This window comes from Vidua macroura, chromosome 25 (genome assembly GCF_024509145.1).
Source record: "Vidua macroura isolate BioBank_ID:100142 chromosome 25, ASM2450914v1, whole genome shotgun sequence".
NCBI lineage: Eukaryota > Metazoa > Chordata > Aves > Passeriformes > Viduidae > Vidua > Vidua macroura.
In genome coordinates this window covers 1,262,697-1,287,111 of record NC_071595.1, presented here as the reverse complement: position 1 = coordinate 1,287,111, position 24,415 = coordinate 1,262,697, and the positions used below count along the sequence as shown (strand labels likewise).

The following is a 24,415-nucleotide window of genomic DNA, read 5'->3' as shown; positions in this document are numbered from 1 at the left end:
CTCCGTTTCCTGAGCTCAGAGATGGAACATCCCCATGTGGATTTTGCTCCATGCCCAGCTCCCGTTCACCTGCCCAAGCTGCACCTGAACATCACCAGAGAGGCAGAGGGGGAACCTTTTCTGCCTCCTCACCTTCCCCCAGGGCAGGGCCACAGATCCCCAGGGCAGAGCCCCAGCTCACACTTGGGAGGTTCCTTTCTGCTGCTTTTATTTACAACCAGAATATTCTTGTGAGGATCTCAGAGCAGCATGAACTTCTCACCACACAAAGTTTCCCGAGCTGGATTTCACTCCCAGTTTTCCACCTTTCCATTATCCCCAAAGCAAAGCACTGAACCTCCTGATTAAACACCGAGGTCCCATAATTAAAAGTGATTCTCAAGCACAGTTGCCAAATGAGGAGAGATGATTTATTTGCATAACTGAAATAATCTACATAAAGAGCTGATTTCCACCAGGGTGCAGCTCAGATGTTCCACTCGGGTCACACAAGGCACTGAGGTCAATGGATTTGTCCTGAACTCGAGTGCTTTGAAGGAAAATCCATTTCCAGGGCTCCAGCATTCTTGCCAGGGATTCAGAGCCTGGATGCTGCCACTGCTCCATGATTTTGGAATGCATCACTGTCAGGCTGGAGCTGCCACCAGCACCTCCAGTCGTGTCCCCAGTCCCTCAGCTGAGAGGGCTGAGATCACGACTGCTCCACAGCTGACACCTCACAGAGCATCTGCTGCCACAGCAACACATCAAAATCAGCCTCCCACAAAACTTTTTTTTAACACTGAAAGCCTCACTGGAGAAGCCATGGGGAGTTTTCCTACTAAAACTGGATTACTGAACACTTCTTACCCCTGGAGATCCAGCAGATGTGAGGGAGTGCAGCCCTGTCCAGCTGCTGGATGGACTGGGAGTTAAGGAACAGCCCAGATTTTGGGGGAAAACCCACAAAGCCTTTGGCAGGGCTACCACTGAACCCCAAATTCCATCCTCCCACTCCAGGAGTCTCGTTTGGACTGAGGGAAACTCTCTGCACATTAACTCTGCTTCCCTCCTGCTCCATTTCCTAATTAACTCCTCTGGATGTCTGGGATGAGTCTTGATAAATCATTACTGTCAGGCGTTCAGAGAAACATTTCAAGCCTTATCAGAGCTAAGAAATCAAAACAACTGTAAGATCTGCTCACGGAGAAACACTCCCAGTTTATTGCAGCATAAACATCCAAGGCCAGATTTAATCCCAGTGGCAGGAAGGGGAACATGTTTATAAACATCACTGTAATGAACACTGTACCTCGTTCTCAGATTCCCCTGCTGAGGCAGCCCATCGTAGATGGATAATACATCAAAATCTTCCTCTAATGCAAAGGACTGGAAAACAAGCTGTATCCTGTTCTGCTCCTCAGCAGTGATTGTCCACGTGCAGTTTGCATAATTGGGGTATCCATAGGGAAAGCCTGGGCTCTGGATTGTCCCGTTTGGGCCCTGCAATGTGTGACTGCAGTTCTGGGCTGGCGAGAGAAAAGACAAAAGCACAAAAGTCAGAGGGTGTCAGGTGAACGTTGAATGTCCTCAGCATCCCGGCAGAGCACACAGGGCTCATCCCATCAGGTTTCTGTGCCCCAGGAAACAGAGAAAAGTAAAATCTGAGGATGAAGTTTTGGCCTCCTCCCTGCAGAGATGTGGAGCCCAAACCCCCAGACACATCCTGAGCTCTGCTCCCAGCAGCTGTGAGCACAGCTGGATTCACAGCTGCTGCCCGGCCCTGGGGACAGCTCCTTCCTCAGCCACCCTTCCCCAGCCCACCACAAAACCCAGTGTTCTCCCATCACGCTCCGTGCACTTGGGATTGCACCTGTGCCGGGTGCCAGGCCCGGCTGGGTCACAGGACAGCACAGGGACAATGCCAGAGCTCATTGTCTCCTTCTCACCCAACTCCAGAGACAAAGCAGAGCTCACTGTCTCCTTCTCCCCCAATTCCAGAGACAATGCCAGAGTTCATTGTCTCCTTCTCACCCAACTCCAGGGACAATGCCAGAGCTGGCTGTCTCCTTCTCCCCCAACTCCAGGGACAATGCCAGAGCTCATTGTCTCCTTCTCACCCAATTCCAGAGACAATGCCAGAGTTCACTGTCTCCTTCTCCCCCAATTCCAGAGACAATGCCAGAGCTGGCTGTCTCCTTCTCCCCCAATTCCAGAGACAATGCCAGAGTTCATTGTCTCCTTCTCCCCCAACTCCAGGGACAATGCCAGAGCTGGTTGTCTCCTTCTCACCCAACTCCAGGGACAACACCAGAGTTCATTGTCTCCTTCTCCCCCAACTCCAGAGACAATGCCAGAGCTGACTGTCTCCTTCTCCCCCAACTCCAGAGACAATGCCAGAGCTGACTGTCTCCTTCTCCCCCAATTCCAGAGACAATGCCAGAGTTCATTGTCTCCTTCTCCCCCAACTCCAGGGACAATGCCAGAGCTCATTGTCTCCTTCTCCCCCAGTTCCACCTGGAGAGGAGGCAGTGAGTGTGCAGGCAGTGCCACATGGGGGGACGCTTTCTCCTCACCCTGAGAAAGCAGAAGGGACCCCACAGAGTGTGGGGCTGAGCCACCACGAGCAGCCTGGCTGGCCAAAAGTCAGCCATAAACCTGTCCTGACTGCAAAGAGAGCAGGACCCAGTGCAAGGCTTGACCAAACAAACCATCCTGTAAGGTGCCCTCCAACCCTGACTGTGACATTCCCATTCTCTGGACACAGAGACACAATTCTGTCTCTCAGGAGAAGCACGGAGGGAAGAAGAGAAAACAATCTTTATCTCTGCCCCTTTGTTTTCCCCATGTGGAATGTGGTGTGGAGATTGTTCACCTGCAGGGATTGCTGGGCTGGATTCTGGTGAAGGTTGTTTGGGCTCAGTGCCCAGTGGGATCCAGCTGTGCTGGGCTCTCAGCAGAGAGTCACGAGTTAGTTAAAAGGTAGATAAGTAAGTAAAAAGTATGTATGTAAAATAAAATAATCTCTCTTTAAATAGTATATTAATATACTCTAGTATAGTTTTCATAAAACTATCCTTCAACCTTCTCACCTAAAACCAAACATCATCATTTCTTCCCTGAGTCGGGGTCGCCTTTTTTACTGTACCTGACCATTTAATGATTCTGGGAATGGCTCACTGCAACGAAAGACAGCAGCAGCAGCACTCACACCTGGTGGGGGGACACAGGGGAGAAATCACCAGCCAGACCCTGCCTCGGGGAGCTGCTGGCTCCTCTCAGCCACTTCTGAAAGGTTTGTGCTCCTCATTGTGCCCCAACACACAGAACATCTTCAATCAGTATCTCTGAGGAGCTGCTGCAAAGCTGCAGAGAACAAAACGCCCTCCTGTAACACCAGTGAAACACCTAAAAACCTCCCTCGAATCCACTTCCCCTGCCCGAGGCAGTACCTGGGAACACTGCATCCCAAAGATAGAGACCCACGATGTACACTTACAGGATTTATGAGATTTTCTGCTCTCTGGGGACACAGCTACAAGAATGTGTTTTGGGAACAGCCTAAATGACAAATTCCCTTCAGCCTTTTCCTCTCCCTTCACTGCTACCGTACCTGGACGTCTTTGGAGGCACAAAGAATTCACTCCCAACTGGTCCAACCCTCCCTGCTTTAGTGGAAGAATTCCTCCACACAAAGCCGAATTCCAGACAGCTGGAAGGGTCAATCTCGTGGCCCAGAAGCTGAGTTTCACCTTTATCCTCTGAGCTGCTGCTTTTCCCACCCATGCTGAATTGTTTACCCTGCTGATGGGGACAACAGAGGCTTTCAAGTCGAAACGCATTAGAGTAGAAATTACTTCTTTGATTTCTCCTTGCTTTTTTTTTTTTTTTTTCCCCTTTTTTTTTTTCTCAAAGGCAGCAAAAGCATTTGCACTTCTGAGTGCCAAGCAGCTACAGGTACAGAACTGCAGAGTGGTGCTCATTAAAGGCAATTATAATTAGATTGACCTACTTTGGGTGCAAAAAACGCTTCGTGGAACTTCTCCCCGCAAGACAGTTTCATGAATCTAAGACAGCCCATCCTATTTACTACCCAGGGAATCTTTTTGTAGCACGTTTATTGGATCAATGAGAGGCAGGACAGCCCCACAATCCACCAGGGATTAAAGTGAGGGAGGCACAGGATTCCTTGACTGGAGTATTTTGCATTTCTGTAGCACCTGGCTTTTTGTCACTACACAAGAGACGAATCCGCCTCCCTCCTCCACTTGGGCTCCATTTATTTTGGGGAGTTCACTGGAAAAGCCATTTGCTCAGTGCCAGGAAGCTGCACAGGGGTGGGAATATTCCTGTGATCACAGAGGAGTAAAACGAAGCCCAGTTTGGTTTAATAGCCAAAGATCCACGAGCTCTGTTCTCCAATTCAGTCGAATCCTTTCTCCAACCTCAGCGACGCTCAATAAGCAGCAGGGGGATATTGAACTGTCCCTCCTGCTCATTTTTATTTTAATCAGAAGTTCATCAGAACAATTTAAGGCAAATGGGAAATTAAAGAGGCCGTATCTCTCCATTTCCTCATGGTAAAAGGCTGCACAAAGCTCAGGAAATAAATTCAAGGTCAGAGACACCATGTTCCAAACACTTCCAAGGTCATATGGAAGCTCCAAAATCCACAAACTCAGCCCATCCTTCCACAGCCAGTGCCTGTGCCACAAATGGACATAAATCTATCTGAAAGAACAAATAAATAATAGAAAAATAAGGCAGAGTTTTCTGATGTATCCAATCAATCTACTGAAATATTTGCATGTTCACGATGTTGACCCAGAGGTGCTCTGGGCACAGATAAAAGAAAATTGCTTATTGCAAACAAAGCACAGCTTTGCAAAAGCTGCCAAACTGGGCAGTAATGTATTCTGTAATAGCTGTAATAGCAGAGAACTTCATTTATATTGGACATTGCTGGAAAAAGTCATCAGGCACGGAAAGAAATCCGGGAAGCTGAGGGAATTTATGTGTTCTATCATTTGCTTCCAGGTCTGAGTTAGTTCAGCTCATCCTTGACTGACAAAACCTTATCTGAAATTCAAAATTTCTCCTGTGAAGATTGCAGAAACAATTCCCTTTATCCCTTTGGCCCAGGAGCACAAATAAGTAGAAAGATATGAAAGGGCAGCGCCGGTGCCTGTGCTGGGAAGTTCCAGGTGGATTTGGGGTTGACAGAGGACAAAATTCTCCCAAAATTTCTGGCACATTCTTCCCATCCTGAAGTCTGACAAGAGGCACCTTCAATTCCTCACCCAGAGATGAGAGTGCTGCATCATCCCCCCCAGCTCAGGTGTGTTCCTGGGGATACTGCAGCTCCTCATCTCCCCTCCGTGGGCTGACATTCCGGGGCTGGGACCCCCCTGGGCTCATCACCAGGATGGCTTTGTGGGCATTTGTCCCATTTGTGACGGAGGGAAAACAGAGCTGAGCCCAGGCTGGGCTCTGCCAGCACCTCCTCTCAATTCTGCAGAGTGGTTTGTTGGGAGTGGGTCCCTGAAATGAATCCATCAGCGCTGCTTTACTGCAGGAACTTCAGGCAAGGACAAGGGATCATTTAGGATCATCACGGGATCATTTAGGCTGCAAGAGACCTCCAAAACCGTTGAATCCTTTAAGGAAACCCACAACACTTTGGGAAGGCATCTTTATCTGGGACACCACCAATGGCAATTCACTGATGGTGACTCAGTTTTCCCATTTTTTCACACATTGGTTTAACCAAGTCTCCACTTCCAGGAGTTCTTTTGTGCAACAGGCACTCTTTGAACCATCCCCAGACTAACTGGCCTCACCCTGGGCTCCTCACGAGGGAAATGATGGAATATTTACTGTGCACTAGTCGCACAGAAGAACTGCAGCCCTGAGCCACAGCAGTTTGTAACACCCAGTTGAATCCACACGGTACAGAACTTAACGTGACCAGACACTGCAGTGAAAAATAAATATCACCTGAGCAGAGAGGAGAGCTCCAAACCCCCCAGGCTTCGCTGTGGGGCTGCCATGAAGAGAAAGGAAGGGTGGCAGGAGCAGGAACCACATCCTTGTGCTCCAAACCAGAGTTCTTTTGACAGGACAAGCTCCAGGAGCGGAGGCAGAGGCTCGGGGGAGGTTTATTTCCACTGTAAATCCAAAGTCATCTCGACACACGAGCCAGGACCATTCTGGTGCCAGTCACTGCACATTTAGAGGTGCCCTAAAGCAGCAGGGCTGGCTGGGCTCTGGGGCAGCACCAGCTCACCCCAGGCACTGCAGTGGGGCAGCATCTACTGCTCCCCACGTCCTCAGCGTCCCAGAGGTGGCAGTGTGACAGTCACTGCACACTGACCCATCCCAGCGGGTTAGGTGCAGGTGAAACAGGAGATTCAGCCATGGAAGGACACTCACAGCAACAGGATTTCGTCATTCCCTTCAAACAAGCAACACTTGAGGCCAGGAATGAGCTGCCCTGGCTGCTGCTCTCTCTCACCCCTGCCTGACAGGGAATTCCAGCAGCTCCAGACTGAGATAAACCTGAACATCCAAACTGTGTCACTACAAACCTCCCCGCTCTGTCAGGAGGTAAACAACAATAACAAACAAAGGCGTTCTCTGACGTGACAAGTGCAAAGGAAACCAGTAGGAAAAAATCATCTTCCACCTACTCGCAATTCCTTAAACTTCAATCCCAGGCCAGATCCGGGGGGGTGTAAACCAAGGAAGAATTGTAGCTTTTGGTTTACACCATGTTATTATCCAAGCAATGCTTGAGAGAGAGAGAGAGAGAGACTGAATTTATCTCTGAAGTGCTTCCTGAAATACAAGTCGCTGCACTTTGTTCCTCAGCAGAAACAAAATCTAATTTAGCAAACGCTGATGCATGGTCAGTGCACAATTCAGTGGGAACAAATATCAAATCATGCACAGAGCCTTGCTCTCAGCAGCATCATTTATGGAGGATCCATGGCTGCCTCCTCCCTAATGCAGCAGTTTGGGGTTTTGCCATTTGCTGTAGTTACTGTTACTCACACAGAAATGCTGTTATTCCATGTTGTTCTACAGCCCATTCCACAAACGCAGGCACATGAAAAAAAAACCCTTTCCCCAGGAAGACTGAAATGCACAGGCAAACACTGAAACACCGGGGGCAAACCCTGCTTGTCCAGCAGCACCGGCAAGGTTTGCTCACCTCACATCACTGCTCAGAGCTCTCCAAACCCACAGACACCAATTCCTTCTCATTGAAATCTTTATTTTTTTCTAAATAGGGAAAAAAAAAAAAAAAAAAAAAAAAGAAAAAAAAAAAAAAAGTTCCCGTGCCCATTGTTTAGCGTGTGCATCATTTATCAGGCACTAAAGATGCCTCTTTACATGCTGGTTTAGCAAGTCATTACAGCTGATCACAACCAGGGAGTAGTTTACTCCCAGCCCGGCTCTGCCTCTCTGGCTCACCCAATTTCAGCGAGCAAACAGGGGAAGCCCCTCCACCCTTGATCAATGCGAGCCCTGCTGCCCTCAGGATTCACCTTCTCCCAGCTGGAGCTTAACCTCCAGTCTCCTATCAAAGCCTGCTGGGTAATAAATAATGCAGAGTCATTCCATTAACTATAACTTAATCAAAAGCCTCGTGGATCCAAGAGCATCATCAAGGGGATGATTTCCATCTCCGACAGCCCGAGCCTGCTTCCCTCTGAGCACAGGGTGTGATGAGCTGGGCAATGCAAGGGCAGAAAAAGAGCATTTGAGCTGAATTCAGCTCCTGCCAGCTCTGCCAAGCCCAGAAGAATCCAAAGCCCCAGCTCAGCTCAAGTGAGGACGTCCAGATTTGCACAACTGTCGCAGGGACATCCTTCTGTCTTTCTGGATTTTTCATAGAGGAGCACAGAGGAAAGAAAGAGAAAACAATTTCTATTTCTGCTCCTTGTTTTTCCCCATGTGGAATGTGTTTGGAGAATTGTTTACCTGGGGTGATGCTTGGTTGGATTCTGGTGAGGATTGTTTGGGGCTGGTGGCCAATCCAATCCAATCCAATCCAATCCAATCCAATCCAATCCAAACCAATCCAATCCAATCCAATCCAATCCAATCCAACCCAATCCAATCCAATCCAAACCAATCCAACCCAATCCAATCCAATCCAACCCAATCCAATCCAACCCAATCCAACCCAATCCAATCCAACCCAATCCAATCCAATCCAATCCAATCCAATCCAATCCAATCCAACCCAATCTCTAGAGAGGGTCACGAGTTGTGAGTAGTTAGATTTGGTAGTTAGAAAAGCAGGTTTGTAGTTTTAGTATCTCCTTTAAATAGCACATTAATGTATTATAGCACAGTTATAATAAAGAAACCATTCAGCCTTCTGAGCTGCAGTCACACATCAGCATTTCTGCCCCGGGGTTCACCTGCATTTCCAATACACAACTCCACAAATCCCCAGCCACCGCGGTTCTCCGGGCACACACAGCCCTTCTCTCCAGTCCAGGAGTCCCTCACTGCCCCCCTGCCACCACTTTGTCCCTTCTAGTGCCACCCAGGCTGCTGTTGCAGAGCTCCCACACCCCCTGAGCTTTCTGCAGGCACAGCAAACCAGCCAACCCCTCTGTGCTGCTCTGGCTCCTTGCTGGACCCCGGCGAGCCACGTGGGTGTCTGTGCTGTGACAAAAGTGACTTTATTTCGTGCCTTTGGCATGAGAACAAGGGACATTCGTTCCGCCAGGCCCACTGATCTCCACAGGGCCCTAAGGCACCTTGGCTGAAGGAGTTCAGACATTCATAGCCCAAAAACGCCAAGCAAACAAAAAACCTGAACGCCCCGGGAAGAGACCCACGCTTTAAACACTTGAAAAATCAAATTAAGCAGCGCCAGCTGATAAGACTTTAAACACAATCCCAGGTTTCTGCCCTCTCCACTTCTCAGCAAATCCATTTCTTGGTACAGATGTTCCACATTTCAAGTGTGGCCCCTGTGGCACTGCAGCAGCTTTAGATTCAGGTGGCAGGGTTCCACTGCCTGCTTTGTGCAGGGCAGGGGCAGAAAGCTGCTGGGGGTGTTCAAGGAAGCCTGAAGGTCAGGGAATGAAGCAGCAGGCTTTGGGAGCCTTGGAAAAGCAGCAGCAGGATGGTTCATCCCAAATTACAATTCCAGAGGCAGCCGGGGCCGCGGCATCGCCGCTGCTGCTCTGACGTGCCCAGGCTCAGCTGCTAAGCACAGGCACACGGGGAGCAGCTCCAGCTCCTCCTGACAGGGCTTGGGAGAGCAAAAGGAGAGGGAGAAACCCCCCCAGGGTTTATAAACACACAGAAATCGCTGTGTTTGCTGAGCCATCGGTGACAGAGCTTGGCCGGGAAGTCTCGAAATTGGTGAAATCTCAAACTGGCGAACCAAAACCACTCCACACGCAAACCTGCCCTCATGAAGTCACGGGTTATTTCCTTCCCTTCCTTCACAGCATTCCTGCCTCTGGATTTCAGCAGCTCCAGCTGTTTGGGGCTTTCTGCTGAAGCCCTGGGAAGTGGTGTGGAAGAAGCAGCAGGAGACGCAAGGGAAGAACTGCACTCCCAAGTGTCTGGATAAAGGATAAAGGGTATTCCCATAAAATTTTGCTCTCCCTCTGAAATAATCTTGGATTTTCCAAATAACGTGGGAGATGATCATCCCTGAGGAAAACTCCTCAAATACCTGGATTATAAATTGCTGGAAAGCATTGGAAAAGCTGCCCAGGGCAGTGTGGAGTTCTCATTCCTGGGAATACCTAAAAAACATGGATGTGGCTCATCAGGACTGTTGGACTGATGATCTTCAAGACCTTTTCCAAGCAGAACACTTCCACGATCCTGTGGGAATATCCTTTATCCAGACACCCAGCCCAGAGTAACCACTCCTCTCCACCAGCCTTAAACACCCATTTTGAACCTGAATTTGAGCCTGAATTTGATCCTAAATTCAGCCCAGGGCAGCTCAGCAACAGAGATGAGCCTGACAGGAGTGTTTAAAGCCAAGCCAGAGGCTGCAGGGGTGTCCAGGACACAGGAGCAAGCTCATCCATGTGCTTGGAATCAAGGATTTTATCAAGATGCCAAAATCAACCACCCCCAGGATGTGCAGGAAGCTTCTTAAATAGCAGCAGTGGAAATGCAGGAGTTTGGGGTAATTTCTTTCCAAACCAACGTTTTTTGTTAGAAGTTTCTCCCCATTCTGTTTTACCTGGCCTGGATGGATTTAGAGAGGATAATTTGATATTTAGAGAGGATAATTTGGTCCCCTTCCTGTTTTCCAGGCCAATCAAGCACTGTGCTCTCCCTCCTCTGGGACACACCTCTGATCATCCTCGGAATTCTCATCCCACCTGGAATTCTTCTGTGCCAAGGACACCTCAGTCATTCCTACAAATGTTCCTCAACACCTCATGGAAACTTGTATCACCTCTTGCTCATCTCTGCTGGAAAACCCTTTGAAGCTGTCTACACACACACACACTGAAGCTTTTGTGATTCATAATCCAGAAAAATCACGGGATTTTTTCAGATTTTGGATTTTTTCAGATTTTGGATTTTTTTTTTTCTGATTTTGGATTTTTCCAGATTTCGGATTTTTTCAGATCTTCAGCTCTTGGATTCCACAAAGAGCTGTTTCAAACTCTGTGACTTTCACATTCCAAACTAACCTGAACAAATGGGTTTTCCCAAGGTTTCCCACACTTCCATCAGCCACTAATTAACCACATAAAGCAATTTCCTGCAGAACATCCACAGCTGCCCAATCCCTGCTGGAACCAGGAATCCTGGGCACACCAACCATCCCCTGGAATCATTTGCTCAGCTCCAGGAAGTTATCCCAATATTCAGCCAGAACAGCCTCTCCTCCAGGGATGCAATCTCCTCCCTTCAAACCTCTCCCTTTCAGAATTGTCTCTTCATCAATTTTGGCTGCTCCCTCAGCGCCGCCACTCCTCTCCACAGCCATTGTCAGCAGAATTCCAGGCACTCCTGGAATTATCTCCATCTCCAGAGCACTCCACAGGCATTAACCAGTTAATGCAGGTTCTGGGGTGAGGAATTCCCTGGGAATTCCCAACACTTCCCTCTGTGGCCTCTCAGCTCCTCCAGTGCCCTTGGATTCCACCACAGAATTGCTGAATGCTTTTTGGTCGGGAAGGGACCTCAAAGCTCCTCTCCTCTGCACTTCTCCTGTCAAACCAAGAGTTACCCTGGGGAAAAAAAAAATATGGTTTACGACGTGGTTAAGGCACTGAGATGGAAGCGGGGAGGCTTTGACTGACCCCGGCACAGACCAGGTGAGCTCTTTGTGACAAACGCCACAAAACCAAACCCAAGGTCACAAATCCTTTTCAAAGGGACTTCAGAGCCCCAAGTTTACAAATATTTTATAACTCTCTGGAGCCTTCCTAACCCCACCTGAGCTGTGCAGCCACAGCTCCCTTATCAACCCCCCCCCCCCCGGGCAAGTCTCCACTTATTTTAGCATCTAAATATCCTTGAAAATCTTGTCCTGGGAGTCTGAGCCTCAATTAAAATGTTCAGCCTGATTCAAAACCTTCTGAAAATTTTACTCTTGTTTTCTCTGTACGATGAACAACACTGCAGATTTCATTTTTTCTCACCTCCACTGCAGATATCTGTAAAAATGACACAGATCATCTCAACCCCCAATTGAAATTAAACTCAGAAAACAGAAGGTAATTTGATGGAAAACTTTTTTTTTTTTCCCCAGTGTCTGCAAATGGACTCCCACTCATGTGCAGCATTTTTACTCAGTCTCATTTACAAGGTGCTAATTATTATCGCCAAAACAATTTTTTCAATTTGTATTTCAATTATTTTGCAGTAAAATAATATTTGCATTTAAATGGTTTATCCAGGGGGCTCAAAGGCATTTTCATCTCGGGTGTTAGGATTATCTCAAAAAAAGAAAATAAAAATTGAAGAAGGTGAAGTAAGGTTCAAGGTGAAATCCATCCCAAGTCACAGTGGAGCCAAAATTAAAGAATTCCTCATTGAAAATCTTTCATTATTGGTCTCCCCTTATCACCATTAAACACTTAAAACCAGCTCGAATTCCCTTTGCCACTGGAGCTCCGTGTCCAGCTGGAAAATTCAATGTTCCCTCATGGCCCGAGGGAGATCTTGGGCCTCAAATCCCATCTCCCTAAGGATGAGAATTCCCTAAGCCCTTGGAATTCTCACAGTATCTACAATTCCATCCTGTCCCTGCTGGAGAGCTGATGGCTTGAAGAGAGCACAGTGGGGACAGCGCTGAAAAGTTTTTCACCTGAGGGAGTTCCATGGGGTTTCTTCCTCCTCCCCACCAAGTTTTGGATTCTAACTTAGATTTCACACATCAATTCATTAACCAGCTCGTATTTTCACGCATTTTTTACTCCCTAAAAGCCCAGAAGTGACACGAGTCCCCTTTTGGTGCTTAAGGAGAGGCCACAGACCCTTTTTAGCCCCCAGGGACGCAGAGAAGCTCTGCAGCAGCCAAAACAGAAGAAACCACTTCATGCACTGCCATCCCCAGCATCTTACACCTCCAGATCTGAACTAAATTAAAAATATCCCTCGGAACAAGCAGAGACTCCACTTGTTAAAAGCTCCTCACTCTTGCACCGCCGTTCTCATCTCCCCACGCTCTGCCAAGTGAAATGTTCTGTGTGTTTACAAGTGCTCTGAGATCTTCCAACAAACCCCTCTGCCAGGCAATTGTATTACAGCAGCTCACACTTGTGTGATTGGATTTGAATTACAAAAAGAGTCCAACAGAAAGCAATTTCTCCTGGGAATTTTTGTTAGGATATAAATCCAATTTTTACTTGATTCCGTTAACAGCACTTTCATATTCACTTCCTTTAAGTATTGCAGCACTTGATATTTATTACCTAATGCCTCCTTGTCACCTTGAGCAATCAATGAAAGTCACCTGGAGTTGACAGTACAGAGGAAAGTTAATAAATAAAAGTTAATAATTCACTTCACCCAATGAGCCAAAAAAAAAAAACAAGCTCGTCACATGCCCCAAAGAATAACAGCTACAAAAGGCTCCTACCAGATTATCTGGAGAAAAGAGTGAATCATTTCAATTATACTGAATTTTTCAGTCCATTTAGACGTGAATTTCACGTTTACAATGGCAAAAGCTCGATTATTATTTCAGGGAATCGTGGAATGGTTTGGAAGGGGAAGGGATGTTAAAGACCAGCCGTGGGCACTGCAGGCTGTGAGCTCTGTTCAACAAGGAATGCCCCTCTGTCCAAACAGAACCTGGGAGCTGATGGATGCTCTGACAGCCCAAAACCAGATTTTTTTTTTGTTCTGTTTTGACCCAATTTAGAAAGACTCTTGTGCCAAGCACTGATTTTCCGTGACTTGTACAATTTCTGCATCCTGTGACCTCTCCACCTCTGTATAACCACCAGAGAAACCCAAAACTCCCTCCTATTAACATTACATTGTATTTTATTTTTCTCTCGCCTCCTCCATCCATTTAAAACCTCATTTTCACCCACAGACATATTCCACTTCATCTTAGTTTTCAATCCCCAAAGCAGATCAATACCTTTCTTCTTCAATCTACATAGCTCTCAATCAAGGAGCTAACAGGGGGTGAATTGAATCGACTTGTACCTTCAAATTGGGGATTTTTTGTCAAAAGTCTCATTTGTTAACTGCGTTTCATGGAAGAAAAGGCAAAAAACTCCCTGTAACAGCCCTCAGTGTTGGACTCCTGGGTAAAAAAAAAGGTCATCATTTGTTCTCTAATTTGAGATTGGGAAGTGCTCCCAGGAGGAACAAATGACAGAGCCTCCCCTAAGCCGGCATTTTAAATCCAGCAAAATGAACTTGCTCTTATTAAATAAAATTAGTTCATTCAGTAGGAAGAAGTGCAGGTGTTTACCAAGAGGTGACAACAGCAGGGACCTCGCAGGGTTGGTTTTTCTACCTTAAATCTTGCCCAGGGTCAGAACCAGCCCTGCCTGTGCCACTGGAGAAGGGCCCTGGGACAGTGAGACAGCAGGGCAAAGTTAGAAACAGGATCCTGGAATGCTCTGGGCTGAAAAGAGACCTTAAATCTCATCCAGTTCCATCCAAAAGAGACCTTAAATCTCATCCAGTCCCATCCAAAAGAGACCTTAAACCTCATCCAGTCCCATCCAAAAGAGACCTTAAATCTCATCCAGTCCCATCCAAAAGAGACCTTAAATCTCATCCAGTCCCATCCAAGAGAGACCTTAAACCTCACCCAATCCCACAAAAGAGACCTGAAACCTCACCCAATCTCATCCAAAAGAGACCTTAAACCTCACCCAATCCCATCCAAAAGAGACCTTAAACCTCACCCAATCCCATCCAAAAGAGACCTTAAATCTCATCCAGTCCCATCCAAGAGAGACCTTAAACCTCACCCAATCCCACAAAAGAGACCTGAAACCTCACCCAATCTCATCCAAAAGAGACCTTAAACCTCACCCAATCCCATCCAAAAGAGACCTGAAACCTCACCCAGTCCCATCCAAAAGAGACCTTAAATCTCACCCAGTCCCACAAGAGAGACCTTAAATCTCACCCAGTCCCATCCAAAAGAGACCTGAAACCCCATCCAATCCCACCCCATCCCAGGTTGCTCCAGCCTGGCCTTGGACACTTCCAGGGATCCAGGGGCAGCCCCAGCTGCTCTGGGAATTCCGTCCCAGCCCTCCCCACCCTCCCAGGGAAGGATTTCTTTCTCCCTTTGTGATCAAGTCCAAAGAACTTCACTCAAAACCCAGCCTGGGTTTTCTCTCCGGGCTCCACTGACAGCATGGGCACGTTCCCACACCTTGTTCCCTCAGCACAGGAGCTCTGAGGGGGCTTTTAAAAACACATTTTCACTAAAGCCTCCACCAAAGCAGAGAAATTCCAATTTCCAATTCTTTGAAGAGCTGCAGAATTTGCAGGACTGGACACCAGAGCCTGCAGAGAGGGACGTGGAGGCCTCAGAGAGGAGAGAATTGTCCTTCTGGTCAGTGCAGGGCTGCTGCCCTCCGAGCTTGGGCTAAACCCAACCCTGGGGAGGAAGGCCCAACACTGGTGATGCCTTTTGGGGCTACCCAAAACCAGGGGCCAGACAAAATTAAGGGAATAAAAAGCAGTGATATTTATTGAAGGGACTTCAGGGGCATTTAGGGCAGACAAAGCTCCCCCAGGGGCTACACCCAAAAAATGGATGATGGGTTTTTACAAAACCCTTTATAAAAGTGAAAAGTTTTCACACTTTTATAATTTTGGGCTTTTTGCATTTTGGGGGTGGTTAATTAATTCCAATTACAGCTTCAGGTAATGAAGTCATTGACCCCAAGTTTGCTGCCCCCAGTTCACTTTTGTTTCCATCTCTGGGGGCCTGAGGCAGTGAGGGGTCCTTGACTGCCAGGCCTGGAGAGGAATTGTTGTGTGCAGTGGTTTTGAGGTTTTAATTTTGAGGTTTTGAGGTTTGCATCACCTCCCTACATGTCTCTCATGCCAAACCATGACATTGTGTCTAACCAAAACGGGAAAGCAGCAGCTCCCACTGCAGATGGAGTTTGGAGTTATACACGAAAAGAACTGCAGGATTACAAATGTATGGAAAATAAAAAAAAAACCTAAAAGCCTAAGGCATCTCTGGGAAAAAAAAAAGTCCCCACACAATAAGGGACAAACTCCCCATCCTTCAAACCCTTCATTATTCCAGCAGGTGGACCTTATTTTAATATTAACAGCCCAAGTGGTGCTTAACTTTAATGAGAGCCCCTGGGGAATGCTGCTGGCAGCTGCCCAGTGTCCAGGATCCGTGCCTAACCTTTCCCTAATGGAGACAAAACAACAATAGAGGGATATAAACAATATGCTGTGGGATGCAAGGAGCACCTTTAAAAATGGCATCGCCTTTGGAAACGCACCAGCTCCATTATCCTCCTGCAGGATGGGATGTTTTCCTCCCCTTTCCAGGAGGAAATGTATTTTTCTGGGTGTTATTATTTGGTGGATAAAGGGGAAAGGAACATTGAATCTGTGCCTTTGTCAGAGAAGCAATGAGCTGCAATTTTCTGTACCCCTGAGTTTACAGCCCTTGCAAGGTGCAGAGCCTCCTTTGCCCGCAGCAGGGAGAAGAGGGGAGAATCCAGCTGGGATTCATGGATTTAAACACGTGGAAGGGGAAGGATTGGGGACAGGATGTGGCCCTGTGTGAGCCACTACACCCCAACACATCACTCCCCACCACAAAGCTCCTCAGCAAACTTGCCGTGCCTAAAATCCTGTTTTCTCAGGGAATAAGCTCCACCTCAGGCCATACAACTCCAAAAGTAATGACATAAATGCCACACACACGCAAAAAAAAAATCTTATTTCAAACTCTGCTTTCACTAAATTAACTAAACAAAATATTGATAAACTGCTGATAAATAACAGGAACCGTAACAAGGAAACAAGTTCTCCATTTGATCTCTGCCATCCTGCAGGCATTCATCTTCATAATTAATTAGATAATACTATTAGTACAGCACTACTTTCCCCCCTCCACAGACAAGAAGCTGGAGCTCACATAATTTAAGCAACTGCTTCAAAGGCTGTGTGTGTGGCAGGTTAAAATCAGAAGGTCCAGACCATCCTCTCTGCCAATATCCTGCTTTTCTAAAGCCCAGGATCCAATTCCCTGATGCATCTGGCAAATTCTCAGTGCACACCTCCCACCTTCCCATCACTAGTGAGCACACTTTGCTCTTAAAAGCTGCAGTCTTTGCATAAAACATGGATCTAAAGGTATAAAACGTGTAAAGGCAATTCTGTACGAATTACAGGAGCAGTGCAAATCCTCCCTGCAACAGAAACTGCAGCTGGTTTCATTCCTGACTTTTTTTGACAATACTACTTAAAGTTCAGTAGCAGACAGACAACTTTCACCTCAAAATGTCATTCACAATTAATCCCAAGTTGTACATGAAATGGTTGAATTCACTCCACGCAATCAAGGGAGAGAACCAAGAGCACATGAAAGTTGAGCAGTTAATCAACCTCGTGCAATTTGTACCTGCTGAAAGCTCCTCACAAACATCCCAAGATCTCTCCTCGCAGAATAAATCTGTAAATGATTTTGCAAATTCTGTTTATCCCTGCTGCAGGGATGGGGAAGGGAAGCAGAGTGAGTGAGGCTCACACCCTGACGGATCCCCCAGTGCCCCCCAGCCATGGGAGGCAGCAGGAGCAGGGCTCTAACAACTCCTGCAAGTCAGGGGAGTGTGCAAATAACAGGAGAGCACTGAAGCAGCAAATCCCCAGTTGTGGTTAATGCTCTGCCTGTGATTAACTCATCTTTCTTGGCTATTCCAGCCCTCCTTGCACCTTCCAATGCAGCTGGGGCCGGGATTATCAGGCTGTGACCGTGCCTCGGTCTGCACTGAAGTGACAGCTGAGGGCCAGCTAAAATGCTGCACTCAAACAAATGTAGGTGCAAGGCAGCTGGATGAAACCCAAATAAAGCAATTTCACCAGGACAAAAGAGACTTCCCATTCCAGAGGTCAGAGGAACAAATCTCCCCTTCCTTTTGTGTTAAAGTGTTCTGGACAAAGACACCTTTATTTGAGATTCGCCGTTGTTTTATCTGTCTGGAAATGGGAATCGCAGACATTTTGATAAATGGGTGCAGGAATTGTTCTGTTCCAGTGTAACCACTGTGAAATGCCTTTGCACAGACACAGCTCCAACCTCATCTGCAGCAGGAAGGCTTCTCAAAAACCACCTCAGGAGCTGCAGCATCACATTCCCGTGCTGGTGCTCGGCGTGGGATGACGCAGGAGTGACATCCAGGCTGCTCCTGCTGGGTGACCTTGGCCAGGCCTTCCTGCTCCTGCCTCCTTCCCTGACTTCCAGCACCTCCTGGGGCACCCACTGCTCTGCCCAGGAATGAAGCAGGAGTGGAAATGCCTTTTTATGAGGAGGGAAGGGGAAAACATTCACCAGCAGGAAATGGGATGCTGCGGATTTCCTGCTGGTCGGATGGAAAGAGGAGAGTTAATCCTGAGGACACCCAGGATTAACAAAGGAAAAAGCTGAAACACCAGCAAGGATTGAGAATTATTTTTTTTTTTTGGTGAGGACTTGGCTGCAGCTCCAGTCTTGCCCAGGTGGTGCCCACACAAACCAGGCTGGCTCTGGTGGCACTGGTGGCATTCTTTGTGTGTTCTCCTAAGGCAATCCTTGCTTGGCAAGCAGAATTCCAGCAGCACTGGAAGAAAGCCCCTCTGGGCTGTGATTTCCACCTCTCCACAGTCCTCCAGCACTCCAGAATTACACACAATACTTGTTGATAGTTTAGAATGCTCCCAGAGCCACACAAGGGCCACCTCCAGTTGTATCCAGGAGGAATTCCTGCATGGAAAGGGCTCTCAGGCATCACAACTGCCCAGGGAGGTTGGGGTCTCATCCCTGGAGGTGTCCAAGAAGGCCTGGATGTGACACTCGGCGCTCTGGGCTGGGGACAAGGTGGGGATTGGGCACAGCTGGGACTCTTGTGACCTGGGAGGGCTTTTCCAACCTCACTGATCCCGGGATTTTGGGTGTTTGCCCCTCACTGGGCAGGTAATGACACTGCTGATAATTCACACACCAACACCAGGGGTTGCACGGGTGTTTCTGCACCCTGTTCCACCTCCTGCAACCCTCTGCAAACCTTCCCCCCCCAAAATGCAGGCCAGGGGATCATTTCCCAGCAGATCTTTGCAGGCAGCAATGGGGCAGGATTTGATTTTTGTAATTACTCCCTTATCCCACACCTCCCTCGCAGCCAGAGTTATTACAAGATCCTCTTCCAGTGGAAGTCACAGCATCACATCTCCTTACTCCACATTTTTTTTGCCCCCTCGGGAATCACCAGCACCAGCAGGACTCTGACACAGCCCCCAGTTCTGCTTCCATCCATCAAACCCAACTGTGCACTCAAAAGCAGCGAGTTTATTCCTACAAGTGATGCCTGTGCCTTGGAAGGACTGGAAGTTATTGCAAAGAGCTCAGTCAGGGAATGCACCTGGCACTGGCAAGAAGAATCACCACACAACCACTGTGAAATCCCACTGAAAAAAGAGGGAAAACCACCCAAAAAACTCTCTTCCACCTTCATGCAAGGGAGGTGTAAAATAATTTCATCCAAGCTCCCTGCAGTCTCCATTCTGGCTGTGTCCGTGGAGCCAAGACACTGAAACAAGAGTTAATTTGATTCCTTTAATCAATGGGATTGTCCCAATTACACATTAACCACCAGCAGCCCTGGCTGCCACTGCAGAGCACGGAGGCAGCACAGAGGTTCTGCAGATTCCTGCACTGCATCCTGCTTATTGCAAGCAGAGATTTTTCCCTAATTGCACTGTACTCCACTCGCCCAGGAACGCTGTGTGAGCACAGAACTGTGGCTGCTGCTACCACTGGGCTCATCTCCACACCCCAATTCCACTGGCAGTGCCTTCTCCTCGGAGCAGGAAACAACCTTGGAGCTGTGTCACACTACGACATGAAATAACTCACCCACGGACGCCAGATGCAAAAGGGGAAGGAGAGAGCATTTAATTTTCTGACTCCACTACATATAGAATAGCAGAAGTGACAGTGGCTTGGAGGGTGAAATTGCCACCTCTCCAACCACACTGGTCAAACCAACAGTCCATCAATTCTCACGAAGAAGAATGCAAAACAATCATTGGTTACATGAACGGTGTGAGAAAATTCAGTAGAAATATGTAGATATTAGAAGGCATAGAAAAACTTTTAGAAGAACTTTAAAACTCTCAAAAAAACCAGAGGAACAGAGTTGCACTGAAATCACCTCACAGCAAGGAGCCTCATGTTTCCTGGTGAAGAACTGAGGAACAAACCAGGAAAAGCAATGCTGTGGTTAAGGCTGAGCTGCCCCAAACTCCCCAGACAACCTCGTGCAAGTCACTCCATGAAGCAGAATTATTCCATGGAGTGGTTTGGGCTGGAAGGAGCCTCTGGAGATCAGGCTGAGTTATTTGTTAGGGATTTGTCTCTGCTCTCAGAGGTTGGGGTGGGGTCAGAGCCTCCCTTGCTGGGCTCCTGCCCTGCAACATCTCCAGGACAAGGATGGACTGCACACGCTGGAGCTCTCACTGAAGTGACTTCAGGGAAACATTTCAACCTCAAATACTGAGCTGGACTGTGGGTATTCTCAGTTCAGTCAGAGAGAAAGAGAGAGGTTTTCTAACCAGGCAAGAGCCTGGGAAACAGTTGAGAAAGAATGTAAATAATTCTCTCTCTCTCTTGTTCACATTGTTTATAGATACGTCTTGCCACAATGCGTCACTCAGAGCGCACCAATGGTGTGAGATGTTTTTAATTTAAGACCAATGAAATTGGTCTGCACGATGCTCTCTGTAAAAGAGCGATGTATTTGAAATAAATCAGGAGAGGTTTTCTTCTCGCCTTTTGATCTTGGAGTTCTTCCGTTCCCGTCCTGCCTCAACAACGACACTGGACCATAAATCCTCAGTTAGCAGGCAGGAGGGATGGTTCCCACCCCTTCCCAGGTGGAGCAAAAAGCCTCACCTGGTTTAAACTCCCCTCAAAGCCTGATTCCCTTTCCCTTCCCGTCATTCCTCACTGGATATTCGAGCCAATCAATGGGATTCCACCGCCTCTGACATTTCTGGCTGCTGTGGGTGTCAAAGAGACAGCTCAATGCTGCACTCAACAACTCCAGCAGTAGAGAATCTTTACTACTTAATCATTTTCCTTTTTTTTTGTAGCCCTTAAAGTCTTATCTCTCCCCTTCCATTTGAATTTGCTCTATTTTCTGTTGGGGAAAAAAAAAAAAAAAAGCCTAATTTAAATTTAGGCCTATTCATGGTGTGTCTGAACCTCCCAATGCCTAGAAACATGGAGGAGAGTAAAGAAGTATTATTTAAAATCCACTCAGCTAAACAGAGCTTTGTTATAATTTCACTAAAGCCTGTGAAAAATTACTCCAGCCCTGTGTCTCAGGATCCTCTTGATAAAAATGGAGTTAAAAGGACTTTTCTTGCAATGCTATGGGCTCAAAACCAGTTAAGGCTGCCTGACCTTGCCCCCAACTAACCCTCAACATTATCATAACAATTTCCTCTGGTCAAGATCCAGGCCAAATTCTGGCAGGGGTTGGGAGGGCAGCAGCAGGAACAGAAGCACAGCTGTGAAATTTGGCATTTCCCACCCAGCTGGGCTCTCGGAAACCAGAGAAGGGCAGCGAGCAGCACGCAGTCATCCCACGGCTGGAAATCTCTGGAATGCTGGGCCGAGAGCAGGGAGCATTCCCTGGCTGCAGGGCAGGGAGGAATGCTCAGCTCTGCACAGGGACACATCCCCTAGAGCACTGCCATCCCCTGGCACGGCTCAGCCACAGCTGGGACACAAACCCACCCCTGGAGCCCACCCCCCTCTGCCACCCTGGTGTCTGCCAGGAGCTCCTGACACGGGGAAGCAGAGGAGCAAACACCCAGCGCTGCTCCTGGCAGCAGCAGGACCCAGAATTTCCCAGGGAGGGATCCCAGGGATGGGCACAGCTCAGCAGGACCCAGAATTTCCCAGGGAGGGATCCCAGGGATGGGCACAGCTCAGCAGGATCCAGAATTTCCCAGGGAGGGATCCCAGGGAGGGGCACAGCTCAGCAGGACCCAGAATTTCCCAGGGAGGGATCCCAGGGATGGGCACAGCTCAGCAGGACCCAGAATTTCCCAGGGAGGGATCCCAGGGATGGGCACAGCTCATTAGGATCCAGAATTTCCCAGGGAGGGATCCCAGGGATGGGCACAGCTCAGCAGGACCCAGAATTTCCCTGGGAGGGATCCCAGGGATGGGCACAGCTCAGCAGGACCCAGAATTTCCCAGGGAGGGATCCCAGGGATGGGCACAGCTCAGCAGGACCCAGAATTTCCCTGGGAGGGATCCCAGGGATGGGCACAGCTCATTAGGATCCAGAATTTCCCAGGGAGGGATCCCAGGGATGGGCACAGCTCAGCAGGATCCAGAATTTCCCAGGGAGGGATCCCAGGGATGGGCACAGCTCAGCAGGACCCAGAATTTCCCAGGGAGGGATCCCAGGGATGGGCACAGCTCATTAGGATCCAGAATTTCCCTGTGAGGAATCCCAGGGATGGGCACAGCTCAGCAGGACCCAGAATTTCCCAGGGAGGGATCCCAGGGATGGGCACAGCTCAGCAGGACCCAGAATTTCCCAGGGAGGGATCAAAGAGATGAGCACAGCTGGCTGGGGAGGAAAGCTGAGATGTTCTTCAGCTGCCACAGCAAAAAAAAAAAAAAACAAAACACAACAAAACAAAACAAAACCAAAAAAAAACCAAAAAAAAAAAAAGAAAAGAAAAACAAAAAAAAAAAAAAAAACCAGAGTGACAGGCAAGGAACAACTTCCAGCACAGAGAAGTGTCTGCCCCACACAGTGGGATGGGTACAGGGGATGGGATGGGCAGAACCCACCACTGCTGGGTTGGTGATGGCTTCTGTGACCATAAAGGCCTTTTCCAGGCCACAGAACCAGGAATGGTTCTGTGATTCCCCGAATTGTGGGCCAAACACCCCAAACAAAGCTGGCAGCAGAGCCCTGGCTCAGCAAGGCCTCTTCTTCCCCCCTCACACTTCCATGGGGAATGTTCCTCACTGGGAACTCACAAGTGGGGGCTGAAGACAGGAGAAGAAAATAAAGGGATGATTTAACAGCATCAGTGCACACGTGGGGGTGCAGCCCCAGCCCCTGAGCTCGCTCTGGGCTCAGGAAAGCTCGTTAGGCCTCGGTGCTCATTAATGGGAGCTGGGCAGGCTCATCTGGGAGCCCTCTGTGCTCCCAGAACTCCTGGAATCTCACAAGCTCCTCCTTCCTCACCAACAGCCTCGAGTCTTCCTCTGTCTGAACAGAAGTGGGATCCTATTTCAGTTAGTGGACTTTTTGGGGAGAATTCCCAAAAAAAACCACCTCAGGTGCTCTCTAACCTACATTTACCCACAGCAGGAGCCAACATCACCTTCCACAGGCAAGGATGGATCCAAAACATCCTGAACAGGAACTAAAGGGGCCAACATTTTGAAATGAGAAGCACAGCGAGGGTATGGACCTGCTTCACAGGCTGTAAAAGGTGCTGCTCAAACCAGGAATCTGCTCTGGTTTTCCTGCATCTCCTTCCGTGTTCTCTGCCTCTGCACAGAAAAGTCTCCAGCTCAAGTCTTTAATTCAAGTTTGCTCCAGACCCCACCAGATTTATTGACTGCACCTCCTACTGAACCTTCTCCTCACATTTCTAGCACTGGTCCACACCTAATTAAAAACACGGGACAGCTGGGAATGTTCTTTAACCCCTTGTGGTCCCTCAGGGGAGTGGAATTATCCGTGCAGGCGGAGATGTCTGCAATGAAACCTCCTCTGCCCTCTCTTCCTGCCCACATCTTAAATTCATAAACAAAATTTCATAAGCAGCTTCCTGCTCATCCACTCTTCAGAGGAGAAGTCTGGCAAAAACTGTTTTCCATCGAGAAAAAAGAAAATTACAGGGGTTTAAAATTGATGAGCTGATGTTTCAAGCTGGTGCATCCTCCCTTAACCCAGGACCAAGCAAGGTGCTGACTAATAAAGCACAGTGTGTAAATAATGGTGTCAAGACCCTTTTATAATAGGCCATTAAAATGTATTTTATCGATGTTTATCCACACACACAGGGCCCACACATGCCCCTAATGCACCCTGCAGTGCTGGAGCAAAGCTGATTCCTCAGAAAGCACCAGAAAGGGGTGAGCAGCACTGCTGTGCCCACCTGAGTGACAATCAATAGCCAGAATTCCAGAATTCCAGAATAACTCCAGAAAGGGGTGAGCAGCACTGCTGTGCCCACCTGCCTGACAATCAATAGCCAGAATTCCAAAATTCCAGAATTCCAGAAAGGGGTGAGCAGCACTGCTGTGCCCACCTGCCTGACAATCAATAGCCACAATTCCAGAATTCCAGAATAACTCCAGAAAGGGGTGAGCAGCACTGCTGTGCCCACCTGACTGACAATCAATAGCCACAATTCCAGAATCATCACACTCCAGAGGCCTGGCAGGGCTCACCAACCCGCAGCCAAAGGCAAATCCAGTGCCCTCTGCCCATCTTATCCCTGTGAAAGTGTGGATATTCTCAGCTCAGTCAGAGAGAAAGAGAAAGGTTTTCTAACCAGGCAAGAGCCTGCGAAACAGTTGGGAAAGAATGTGAATAACAAGATAGATTAGAGAATTATTTACATTCTTTCCCAACTGTTTCCCAGGCTCTTGCCTGGTTAGAAAACCTTTCTCTTTCTCTCTGAGCTGAGAATATCCACATGAAAGCACCACTGCAGCCTTCAAACG

At 48.1% G+C, this 24,415-nt stretch overlaps 1 protein-coding gene across 1 annotated transcript in view; it reads right to left on the bottom strand.

Annotated features, from left to right (window-relative positions):
* CSMD2 (CUB and Sushi multiple domains 2) overlaps positions 1–24,415 on the bottom strand; it is a 308,910-nt gene that overhangs the window by 244,567 nt on the left and 39,928 nt on the right. Inside the window, exon 3 of the mRNA XM_053998582.1 lies at positions 1,292–1,508. Coding sequence (XP_053854557.1) covers positions 1,292–1,508 — 217 coding nt within the window. The remainder of the gene's footprint in view (positions 1–1,291; positions 1,509–24,415) is intronic.